Below are 11096 nucleotides of genomic sequence, written 5' to 3'. Positions count from 1 at the left end.
TATCAGAGTGTTAACAATGGATGTGTGCATTCTAACTATGCAGAGGCTGGGTGTTACCCATCATAATTTGTATCCATTAATGCTACATTTTAGGTCAATAAAAATTGCCTTTTATCAAACAATAAATATGTTCGCATACCAATGGGATGAAAAGGATAATAAACAAAGAGGAAAGAAATATCTCGGAGCAATTACTATCTTTTGGAGTATTTGAAGGAATTATTTGTGACCACATGTGCTTGGACCACTGCCCCCAATCTCCCAGCCCAACTGTCAGGAAGCAATTATCAAGAACATCCAAGCCCCAACCCCCATTCGTCAGAGCCAAGCATCCAAATCAATTTCTCCACATCAGATTCAGATGGATTGATAGTTTGATACTCCCAACTATTCTTGTTTCCTTCCTGACCCAATGGCCGCTATCGACTTACGCTTCCATCTCCATCCTGCCGCCTTCTCCTCTGTCCATCCGTCCAATTCAAGCACCAAACCGCACCGCCATTGCCCACCTCAGAGGATCCATGCTGCAGGAAGAAGGTGCCTTCTCAGGGCAAAGTCTTCAAACGGGCACCCGCAGATCGGGGCCTCCTTCAGCGATGGTACTCGGACGTGCACCTAGCACGGCTGTCTGAACTCGCTGCAGCTTGTACAAGAATATTGTACCGAGAAGTGGTTGTTGCAGGGGTGCTAGATGCTAAGCCGTCTGGAGCTGGAGGCCCGGCGTCGGAGCAGGGAGGGGGGGACACCGTCAGTATCACAGTCGTCGGAGCCTCCGGTGATCTTGCGAAGAAGAAGATCTTCCCGGCGCTCTTCGCCTTGTTCTACGAGGACTGGCTCCCCGAGGTTTCAGTTAACTTTTCGTGGTTCTTCAGTTTGGGCTTTGGAGATGCTAGTCATTTGTTTTAGTTAACCTCTGTCAATGCAGCATTTTACAATCTTTGGTTATGCTCGTAGCAAAATGAGCGATGAAGAGCTCAGGAACATGATTAGCATGACCCTAACCTGTCGGATTGATCAGAGGTACTTACAAATCTTCATGCTTGGTCCCTCTCACTAAGCCGTCCGTGTTGGTTTTACCTGTAATTACCTGAGAGTGCCCTTGCACTGGGTGTCAACCAGCTTTAGATATCTGATTTATGAGCCAAATTTGGCAACGAAATGTGCACCGTGTAGTACAATGGCATGGCACAATGTATCCTGAAATATTTGTTTGATTTTGCACTAGGTCAACTCAATTTATGCTGTCCATTGATGTAGAGATCCATATGTATTTTGAATCTCTGGGCACATATTCAGAATGTAACACATGATGTTCGAATGGCGAAATAGGGCGAACTGCAGTGAGAAGATGGATAAATTTCTCAAGAGATGCTTCTATCAGTCCGGACAGTACAACTCAGAGGAAGGATTTCGCGAATTGGATAGAAAGCTTACAGAAAAAGAGGTAACCCCGAATTCACAGTACATGTTTTTCTAGCCTTTTAGTATGAGATACCAGGTATTTATTCCCAAAGAAAAAGAGATACCGAGCAATTGCACTGCAGAATTCATGGCAAATGTTGCGTAGAAAAAGGAGTTGAGGCCAAATGTTTGTCATCAATCAGGCTGGGAAGCTACCAAACAGGCTGTTCTACTTGTCTATTCCACCAAATATATTCGTGGACGTGGTGAGATCTGCCAGCCGCACCGCTTCACTGCCGAGTGGGAGTGGCTGGACGAGGTTTATAGTGGAGAAGCCATTCGGCCGCGATTCTGAGTCCTCGGGGGAGCTTACTCGATCCCTGAAGATGTATTTAGAGGAGGAGCAAATCTTCAGGTAACATATAAATGCAGAGTGTTTTCAGAGACTCACCCTATTTCTTAGGATTTGACAGCGGAATGTGACAGGATTGACCATTATCTGGGCAAGGAGCTGGTGGAAAACCTGTCGGTCCTCCGTTTCTCCAACCTCGTGTTCCAGCCACTGTGGTCGAGGGACTACATTCGGAATGTGCAGCTCATATTCTCTGAAGACTTCGGCACCGAGGGTCGAGGCGGGTCTGCGCTACCCCGGCGCCCAGCCGGATCTGATAAGAATGTTCATTCATTGGCCAATGGGTAGGTTCATCAGGTAGATGACGGTTTCTTTGTTGGGTTGCATTGCAGCTACTTCGACAACTACGGGATCGTCCGGGACATCATGCAGAACCACTTGCTGCAGATACTGGCCCTGTTCGCCATGGAGACTCCCGTCAGTCTCGCCGCCGAGGACATTCGCAACGAGAAGGTAGCAAAATAATAAGCACGGTTGACCAATTAAACGTACAGCCTGAATAAAAAATTGTCTGTTATGCTTCTTCAGGTGAAAGTGTTGCGATCGATGAGGAAGCTGAAGCTGGAGGACGTGGTGGTGGGGCAGTACAAGGGCCACACGCGGGGCGGGAAGTCGTTCCCGGCCTACGTGGACGACCCGACGGTGCCCAACGACAGCGTGACACCGACCTTCGCGGCGGCGGCGCTCTTCATCGACAACGCGCGGTGGGACGGGGTGCCGTTCCTGATGAAGGCCGGCAAGGCGCTTCACACCCGGCGCGCGGAGATCAGGGTGCAGTTCCGGCGCGTGCCCGGGAACCTCTACCGGGGGAACGTCGGCACGGACCTGGACATGGCCACCAACGAGCTGGTGCTCCGGGTGCAGCCCGACGAGGCCATCTACCTCAAGATCAACAACAAGGTGCCCGGGCTCGGGATGAGGCTCGACAGCAGCAACCTCAACCTCTTCTACTCCGAGCGGTACCAGCGGGAGATACCGGACGCGTACGAGCGGCTCCTCCTGGACGCCATGGAGGGGGAGCGCCGGCTCTTCATCCGGAGCGACGAGCTCGACGCGGCATGGGCCATCTTCACGCCCGTGCTCAGGGAGCTGGAGGAGAAGAGGGTGGCGCCGGAGCTCTACCCGTACGGCAGCCGGGGCCCCGTCGGCGCGCACTACCTCGCCGCCAACTACAACGTCAGGTGGGGGGACATCAGCAGCGACGGCTCCTTCTAGCAAGCTCTACCTATCTGCTAAGGCGCCGGTTAGCTTGATTACGAGTTTACGACTGCCATCAAGTGACAGCCAATCTTACTCAGACTCAATCAATCTGTGACGAACATGAGAAGCTCATATATATTGCAATTGTTTTGTCTTCTGCCTAATCGTACTTGCATTTTCCTTACTTTTGCAAGCTGAAAATCTGCCACACACTACAGCAAAATCAAATAAAGCCAGATATGGAAAATACTCGAGGTCAGTTTAACCTCAGCTTATACTATAACAGCATCTCCAACAGGTGCGCTAAAAAACCTTTTACATAGCTGCCCGGAATAGCCAGCTTTTGCGCGCCGAGAAGCGCTGGCTCCAGCAGCCGCTGCAAAAAATTGCGCGCACGCCGCTCCAGCAGACGCGCTAAACTACAACGCGCGCGAGCAGCTGACGCTTGCCATATGTTTATTTTGGAGACAATATGATGATATTTCAAACATCAAAATAAGACATAGCATAGTTTAAAATCATCCAGACAAGTTCATGACATAAAAGTTCAAAATCACTGCAAGACCGGTGCTTAGAGGAGCACCGACGGAGTCAGGCGAAGCTAAAGCTCCACGCGCTAGGGTTTGCGCCGCCGCCGGCGGCGGCGGAGGGGTCGCGGGTGTAGGAAGGGGTGAGGGGGATGTCGGTGCGACCGTCCATCGGATGAATTCGCCGGCGGCGGCACGGGCGGGACGAAAGCGGCACGGCGGAGAGGGTGTGGCATGGGCGCTCGAGTGTGCAGCGTCCGGAAGCGGGCGGACAAAATAAGCAGCGCGCGATGCCATTTCACCCGCGCGTTGAACTACTTATGCCGCGCGCGCGTTTTTGCGCCTTCGCTGAAGCGCCCAGAGCAGCTGCGCGCATGTAAAAATCTGTATTTTTCCAGTGCGGCATTTATACCACGCGGCCGTTGGAGATGCTCTAAGGCTGGCCATAGTGAGGGTAACATAACCTATAACATGCACTTGAGACTAGCAAACATGCTTATGTGGCACATAATTAAAAAGGAGAGAGAGGGTTAGAGTAACATAGGTAGATACCATATCATGTTAAATGCTATGCTACTTTGTGTCATGCATGCCAATAAATATGTACTTTATGTTACTATGCACTATGAAGATAGTATCATACACTAGTATCATATGCATGATATATGTTACTCCCCACTATGACCAGCCTAAGTCGGGTGCTGCACGGCTTTACACCTTTGACTAGCCTTACCTTATACTAGTACGGTGTAAGTCGAGATCCGATTCACAGTTCCCGAAAAAAGAAAAAAGGGATCCTATTCACAGGCACTCGACCTACCTATAACCCGAGATCAAAACAGTTGCTCTCACTGACATAAAGTGACATGACGGCCGGCTGACGCTAATGGAGGTGTCACGGGCACCTTGGTCAGCCAGACGTACCACTCAGGTTAATTTTCCAACCTGGGGCGATCGCGTGCAGTCATGTGTCACATGTAAGCCGAGTACCTTAGGGCACTCATGGTGCACCGGCCAAAAGTTTGGGCCGATCGCACCCTAGCGGCAGGATGCCACTTGTTTTGGCCGTTTGATCTAGCGAAAAAAAACGATTCGTCTCCGATCTTCTTCCTCTTCGTGCATCTCACGCTCGTGCAAATCCCCGCATCTCCGCCGTCTTGCGCAGCTCCCCTTCGGTGCCTCATCTCCCCTCCGGTGGCCTTCCTCGTTGCCGATCCGCACCCTCGCCGGCAGTCCTCGTCGTTGGTTCCCACTCTCGCCGGTCCTCCTTGTCGCTGCCTCGACCCATGCAATAGCTGCACCTGCGGTTACAGCTCTCACCGGCTCCGGTTGTAGCTCCGTCGCCGCCCCTCGCCGTTGATGCTCACTGAACGGAACTGCGTCGACGACTCCCACCACCCAATCACGCCATTGAACGGATGTAGCAAAAAACTTATCCGGTCATAGCAAAACCTGACAAACGGTTGCAGCAAAAACACCGTCGCCGTCCTCGCTAGGTCGCAGCTCCTTCTTGATGGATGTAGCAAAAAAGTTCGCCGGTAGTAGCAACCACCAAATACGGTTGCAGCAAAAACGCCCTCGCCGCCGTCGCGAGGTCGCATCTTCTGCTTGATGGATGTAGCAAAACACTGCGCCGGTCGTAGCAAAACAAGACTACGGTTGCAGCATCATTTTTTGTTGGAAGCACAGGATTGCGCGAACGCCGGCTACCAGTAAACATTGAATGAATGTAGCAAAACACATCGCCGTAGTAGCTAAAAACAACAACGGTTGCCAAATTGAAGCTTTTTTCTTGCCGGTTGAAACTTTTTTCACAGTTCAAAGTTTTTCTTCCACACCCATTTGAAGCTTTTTCATGCTTGAAGCATACTCCTTTGCCGGTTGAAGCTTTTTTGCATCTGCCGTCGCCGGCCACAAGTTCGCCGTCGTTGGTTGCAGCACGTCACTCTGAGAGTAGTAGCTGTTTTTGTTGCCGGTCGTAGCTTTTCGCAGTGTGGGTTGCAACTTTCCTCATCTCTCGGTTGCAGCTCTTTGTTGTCATGGGCCACAAACCTACACGCGGAAGATTGTAGCAAATAGCGACACAGGTTGTAGCAAAAAAATGACCTAGTTGTAGCAAAAATCACCTGTGTTTCCAACTCGCTTATTGGTTGCAACAAAAAACAACAGTGGTTCTAGCTCTGGATTTGACCAGTTGAAGCAAAACAAAATGCTAGTTCCAGCATCGTTATCCGCTCGCTGGCATCGCAACCTTTACCATGGTCATCCATGGAGACTCGTCGGCACAGCTTGGCATGGCGCCCCTGGCACGGTCCCAGCATCTCTGTTGCGGTGCCCCCGGCACGGTCCAAGCACCTCCGTTGCGGGAGAGTTTGTGCGTCGTGGTGAGGAGATTGAAAAAAAATCACGCGATGGAGCCACTTGCAGGAGCGCTTCTGGAGGTAGGAGGCGATGCACTGTAGCAAATGAGTGGACCACGTTTGTTCCGGAGGAGATAAGATAGGAGGGGTGGTGGGCCTAAAAAAATCCCTTGAATCGCGTCTCCCTGGTCGTTCGATCCAGTTGGATCGCGTGGCCCGCGCGCGACCGGCGGAAGACTCGGCCGGTGCGCCGGGTGTAAACATTTTCCATGGTGTATACGTAAGCCGAGAGCCTCGTCGGCTTCTTGGCTTGTAGGTAAGCCGAGTCTACCATGTCTGGAGCTCCTAGGTGTAGTCACGTGTCTGTTGGAAGCTGAGTGCTGTTTGGTAAGTACTCCCTCTGTTCCTAAATATAAGTCTTTCTATAGATTTTAATGCGGACTACATACGGAGCAAAATGAATGAAACTACACTCTAAAATATGTCTATATACATCCGTATGTAGTCCTTGTTAAAAATTTTAAAAAGACTTATATTTAGAAACGAAGGAAATACACAGCATGTATGTAAGTTGAGATCTGTGATTAATACATGGTGAACACGTAAGTGAGTGCTTTACTAAATACACTCGGCTTATAGACAAACCGGGTAGTGCCATTTGGTCCTGAAAGCTCCTAGGGCCTGCCACGTGGTATGAAAGCCAAGTGTTTCCGAAGTGCACTCGGTGTATAGGTTGTAAGCCGAGGTGTTGTACTCGGCTTAAAGCCCATATTGCATTTTTTTTTGGTTGCTTGTTCGAACAACCCCGCAATTCAAACAACAAAATATATACAGCTATATCCAACAGGTCCAGCAAGTTCACAACTATATATATAGGACTGTACAATCATATGAAACCAAGTAGTCATACATAGGATGAAAGATGCAATATATAGTTCCTAAGCATATATATATTTCCAATTTCACAACCATATATAGTTTCAAGTTCACACATGCATACATCTCCACCAAGTTCACAACCAAAAGCATGCATACATATCCAACAAGTTCCAAGTCAACAACCAAGTCAACTTAGGACGATATATGCAATGTGCTCAACCGCTGAGAATATAACATGCACGCCCACCGTCGACAACATCAACGATGCAAACCTACAAGTTCATTACCACAAGCATGAGTTTTCAAGTTGAAAATGCAAAGGATCGATAAGGCTCAAAGTCTAAGAAGTATGAAATAGAAGCACCATTAATTGTGTGCTCTATCATCTCTAATGAACAAACACACCATACATCGATAAGGCAAGATCATGAGTTCGCAAGTTCAAAGTGGGGCTAGATCAAGGTTTTTGACATTCTCGTGGGTTTAAGACACATGTTTACAAGTCAAGAAAAACAAGCATCAAGAAGGCACAAGCATAAGCTGTAAGTTGATGAGCCAAAGCATCGATAAATACATGGAGTGGTCATTGTTGCGCCGAGGGCAAAGCACCGCGAGCCATACTAGGTGTCATTGGGCTTGTTTGCCCAGCTGTAGATCCACCTATTGGCATGTTGTTGGATCCATCTGACTGAGAGATCTTTAAGCATGAGACGGTAAGCATATGTGATGGTAAGATGCATGATTGAAAAGTTGAAAGACTTACAAAGCCAAAATTAGGAAGAGGAGGAAGATCGTGCGAAGTCGTGCCAGGCGTACCCATGCTCTACAAATTATTTTTGAGCAAGTGAGGTTACATGATATTGCATAGTTCAATGGAAATAAATATTTTGGTTGGGTATTAAATGACGTAACAAGTGACATGAATGACTTACCCCCATGTAGAAATCAAAGACTGCAAACCTTGCCTCGAGGGCTGACTGATGTCTAACCATGAATTCCTTTTGTTGAAGCAACATTTGCTCCATTTCCATCCCTTTTGCATGAGTCGCCTCCCGCAATCTGGCCTCTTCTTCCCACTTTTTGGTTTCTTCATCCAGGTCGACCTACATTATGGCATCGCAAGAAGTTCATCATTGTTGCAATTCAAACAAGCAATCCCATGGAAGATCAATGAAGCAGAACATACCAGGACTTGATGGATCATCTGCAGCACACACAAATTCCATTGTTACTTTACATGACTTGATTTTCATCGACATTTGCTTTGCATGTATATGTTACGCTAGATTATTGTACACTGCCAGAGGCATTCATTCGTAGTCATCATGTTTATGATTTTTGAGTTATGAGTAAATATATGTGTGATGTTTTCCACATTGTGTCCCTACTAGTGAGGAACTAAAAAAAAATTCAAAGTGCCGAAAGGAAAAAAGAGAGAGAATAAAAAAGAGGGGGACATACTACTATCATTTATACACACTTGTGCTTCAAAATGGCACCACACACTTCATATAGAGAGTTTTGCATATGCTCCATGATTATACTAGTGTGATTTTTATGTTATGGAACTTGGATTGTATATTTCAATTATAATCTTCCTCAAAATGTTCTAGGTCTTCGAGAGCAAGCAAGTTGGATGGACACTGACAATGACATGTACCTAGGGTAGGGTCATAGGCCCAACCTATACGCCCTACCCAAGGACACTGCCCTAGGCTCAAAGACATTCAAAGCACAAGAAGAGAAACCGACTGAGTTCACCTAGGAGTGCGATCCACTCGACCTTCAACCTCACTCGGATACCCCAATTCCATTCGACCAATATAAAGTCACTCGACGATACAAGAAATCACTCGGAGTAGAGAAGACCTAACGTCACTTAGGATGGCAACGGTCAGGCATTCACTCTGTAGTCTTAAATATCATTTATACCTTTTTATTACTGGCGTTATCGGTAACGCTCTGTCTTAATGTACATTGAACCCCTTGTAACATGGGCTGGCTGGGGTCCTGGTGCACTCTATATAAGCCACCCCCCCTCCACTAGCACAAGGGTTCGCACTCCCTGTAACTTTCACGCACAATCCAGTCAACCAAGCCTCCGGGCACCGCAACGTAGGGCTATTACTTCCTCCGAGAAGGGCCTGAACTCGTAAATCTTGCATGCACAATTCACCGTAGCTAGGATCTTGCCTCCTCCTACGTACCCCATATTCTACTGTCAGACTTACTCCCACGACAGTTGGCGCCCACTGTGGGGCAGGTGTCTTAGTGACTTCCGGTGAGGTTGCAATTTTCCCGATCTCCATCATCATGGTTTCCGACGGCGGTTTGGCTGAGGGCCGCGAGATCCGTCTCGGCGCGCTCATTTTCATCGCTGACGACTCCTCCTGGCTCCAGGAGGCCCCCTCGACGTCGAGATGCTCCCCGTCAGCGGGACGACACAATTTTGCGCATGTGTCTGCGGCGTCCTTCTGCGGAAGCCATCGACTCAGTATCGGTTGGCTCCCACAACGTCTTCACTCCCCGCTGCTCGTCGTTGCAAGCGATATGGTCGATCACGGCTTCAACGGTGGGTAAAGCATGCGGTGGCTCGTCAGTCGGCCACCCCTCAAGTCATGGCAATCGAGCCCGACGAATCTCTCTAAGGGCTATTCGACCTGTCAACTGGCTCCGTCGAGACCCTATCCGAGTGCGACAGCAGCGACCCTGCGGCAGAAGTCCTGATGGTCGACACGCCGCGCAACCCGCCTGGTTTCCGTTGCAGCGGCAGCGGCGATGGTCGCGGCGATCCATCACGTGTTCACGAGGAATATCGTCCTGAAGCCCTCACTTCACAGCAGAGGGATGAGCTGCACCGTCGCAACGTGGAGGCACTCCACACTCCCATCGTCGGAGAGACCTCCGAGGCTCGGGCCTTGGAGGCTGCATGCCTGGCCATCCTGGCTGAGCGCGCGCGGCTGGAGAACCTTCAGCATCCACTCGACGAGCACGCTTGACGACAGATCCGCGAATATAGTCGACGACAGTGACAATTGTTCCCGCCTGAACCTCAGGTATAATACACTCCGATTCAGAATCTTACAGCTGAAGCCCGTATAGCAGAGTCAATTCAGCCATCCCAGTCAGAGGCTGGAAGAGGTTTGATGCAGATCCAAGCGCTGCTCCAGGCAGCAGGAGAGCAAAACACAGCCGTTTCTCAGTCTCGTAACAGGATCCATAGTAGGTCTGTGGTGGCGGACATAGTCTAGCCAACTCATAGCCCAATATCGCCTTTGCGGCGTGAGGGTCGTGGGAACCGCCGAGAGTAGTACTTGGGTTGGAACCACGAGCAGTATGATCATCGCCTCGGCCATGAGGACCGCCGTCGAGTGACTACGCCCCCTCCGACGGGCGGATCGTACGTGCCCCGGCAGTATGATGACAGGCGCCCGTATAGCAATGAGCGGAGGGTCCCAGTCGACCCAAGAGAGCCCAGGTTTGATGCGAGGTCAATCCTTGTTCAAGGTCTGGTCGACAGAAACCGAGCACACAGAGAAGGGCTGGACAGAGATCGTCCGACTGGCAGCAGAGTACATGTCTCCGGACCTGAATGCTTCAGCAGATCCATCAGAGCTGCTGAGATCCCTCCCAACTTCAGGTTAGCAACAGGAGTGAGCAAGCTCACCGGTGAGTTGAAGCCAGACACTTGGCTGGAGGATTACCGAGTGGCTGTGCAAATTGGCGGTGGCAATGACGATGTAGCCATGAAACATCTCCCCCTGATGTTGGAGGGTTCGGCCAGAGCTTGGTTGAATCATTGGCCCCTCATAGTATATTCACTTGGGAAGAGTTGGCCCGATTGTTTGTCAGGACATTTGAGGGCACTTGCAAACGGCCTGCAGGACTGACTGAGTTGCAGCATTGTGTGCAGAAACCGAATGAAACTTTGAGGGATTACATTCAAAGGTGGACCACTTTGCATCACAAAGTGGAAAATGTGTCACAACACCAAGCTGTTTGCGCCTTCAAGGAGGGTGTTCGGTACAGAGAGCTTAATCTGAAATTCGGTCGGATAGGAGATATGACTCTCGCTCGAATGATGGAGATAGCCACTCGGTACGCTAACAGCGAAGAAGAAGACCGACTCCATAGTGGCACGAACAAACCAGTCGCCCAGGACACTGGAGGAGGGAATTCCAGTCGGAAGCAGAAGCGCAAAGCCGAGCCCGCAGGTCCTGGAGAGGCCGCAGTTGTGACCCAAGGAAAATTCAAGGGGAAGCCTAAGGGGCCATGGATCCCCAAGAAGGTGAAAGATCAAGCGGGAAATGATGTGCT

The 11096-nt window shown here is 49.8% G+C and overlaps 1 protein-coding gene across 1 annotated transcript; it reads left to right on the top strand.

Annotated features, from left to right (window-relative positions):
* Positions 1-247: 247 nt before the first annotated feature.
* Positions 248-3170, top strand: LOC123136536 (glucose-6-phosphate 1-dehydrogenase, chloroplastic). The gene is made up of 8 exons (XM_044555937.1): positions 248-599; positions 683-843; positions 926-1020; positions 1330-1444; positions 1605-1816; positions 1888-2037; positions 2146-2266; positions 2342-3170. The coding sequence occupies exons 1-8, from the start codon at positions 413-415 to the stop codon at positions 3026-3028; spliced, it is 1728 nt and encodes a 575-aa protein (XP_044411872.1). The 5' UTR covers positions 248-412; the 3' UTR covers positions 3029-3170.
* The last annotated feature ends 7926 nt before the right edge of the window (positions 3171-11096 follow it).

Source organism: Triticum aestivum, chromosome 6B (assembly GCF_018294505.1).
Source record: "Triticum aestivum cultivar Chinese Spring chromosome 6B, IWGSC CS RefSeq v2.1, whole genome shotgun sequence".
Taxonomy (NCBI): Eukaryota; Viridiplantae; Streptophyta; class Magnoliopsida; order Poales; family Poaceae; genus Triticum; species Triticum aestivum.
This window is presented reverse-complemented; position numbering and strand designations above follow the sequence as displayed.

Excerpts from the sequence above, each read along its gene's own strand:
- LOC123136536 (XM_044555937.1), top strand. The coding sequence starts at position 413 with ATGGCCGCTATCGACTTACGCTTCCATCTCCATCCTGCCGCCTTCTCC. Across the intron at positions 600-682 it reads CGGGGCCTCCTTCAGCGATG|GGGTGCTAGATGCTAAGCCG; the intron begins GTACTCGGACGT and ends TGGTTGTTGCAG. Across the intron at positions 1,445-1,604 it reads GAAAGCTTACAGAAAAAGAG|GCTGGGAAGCTACCAAACAG; the intron begins GTAACCCCGAAT and ends GTCATCAATCAG.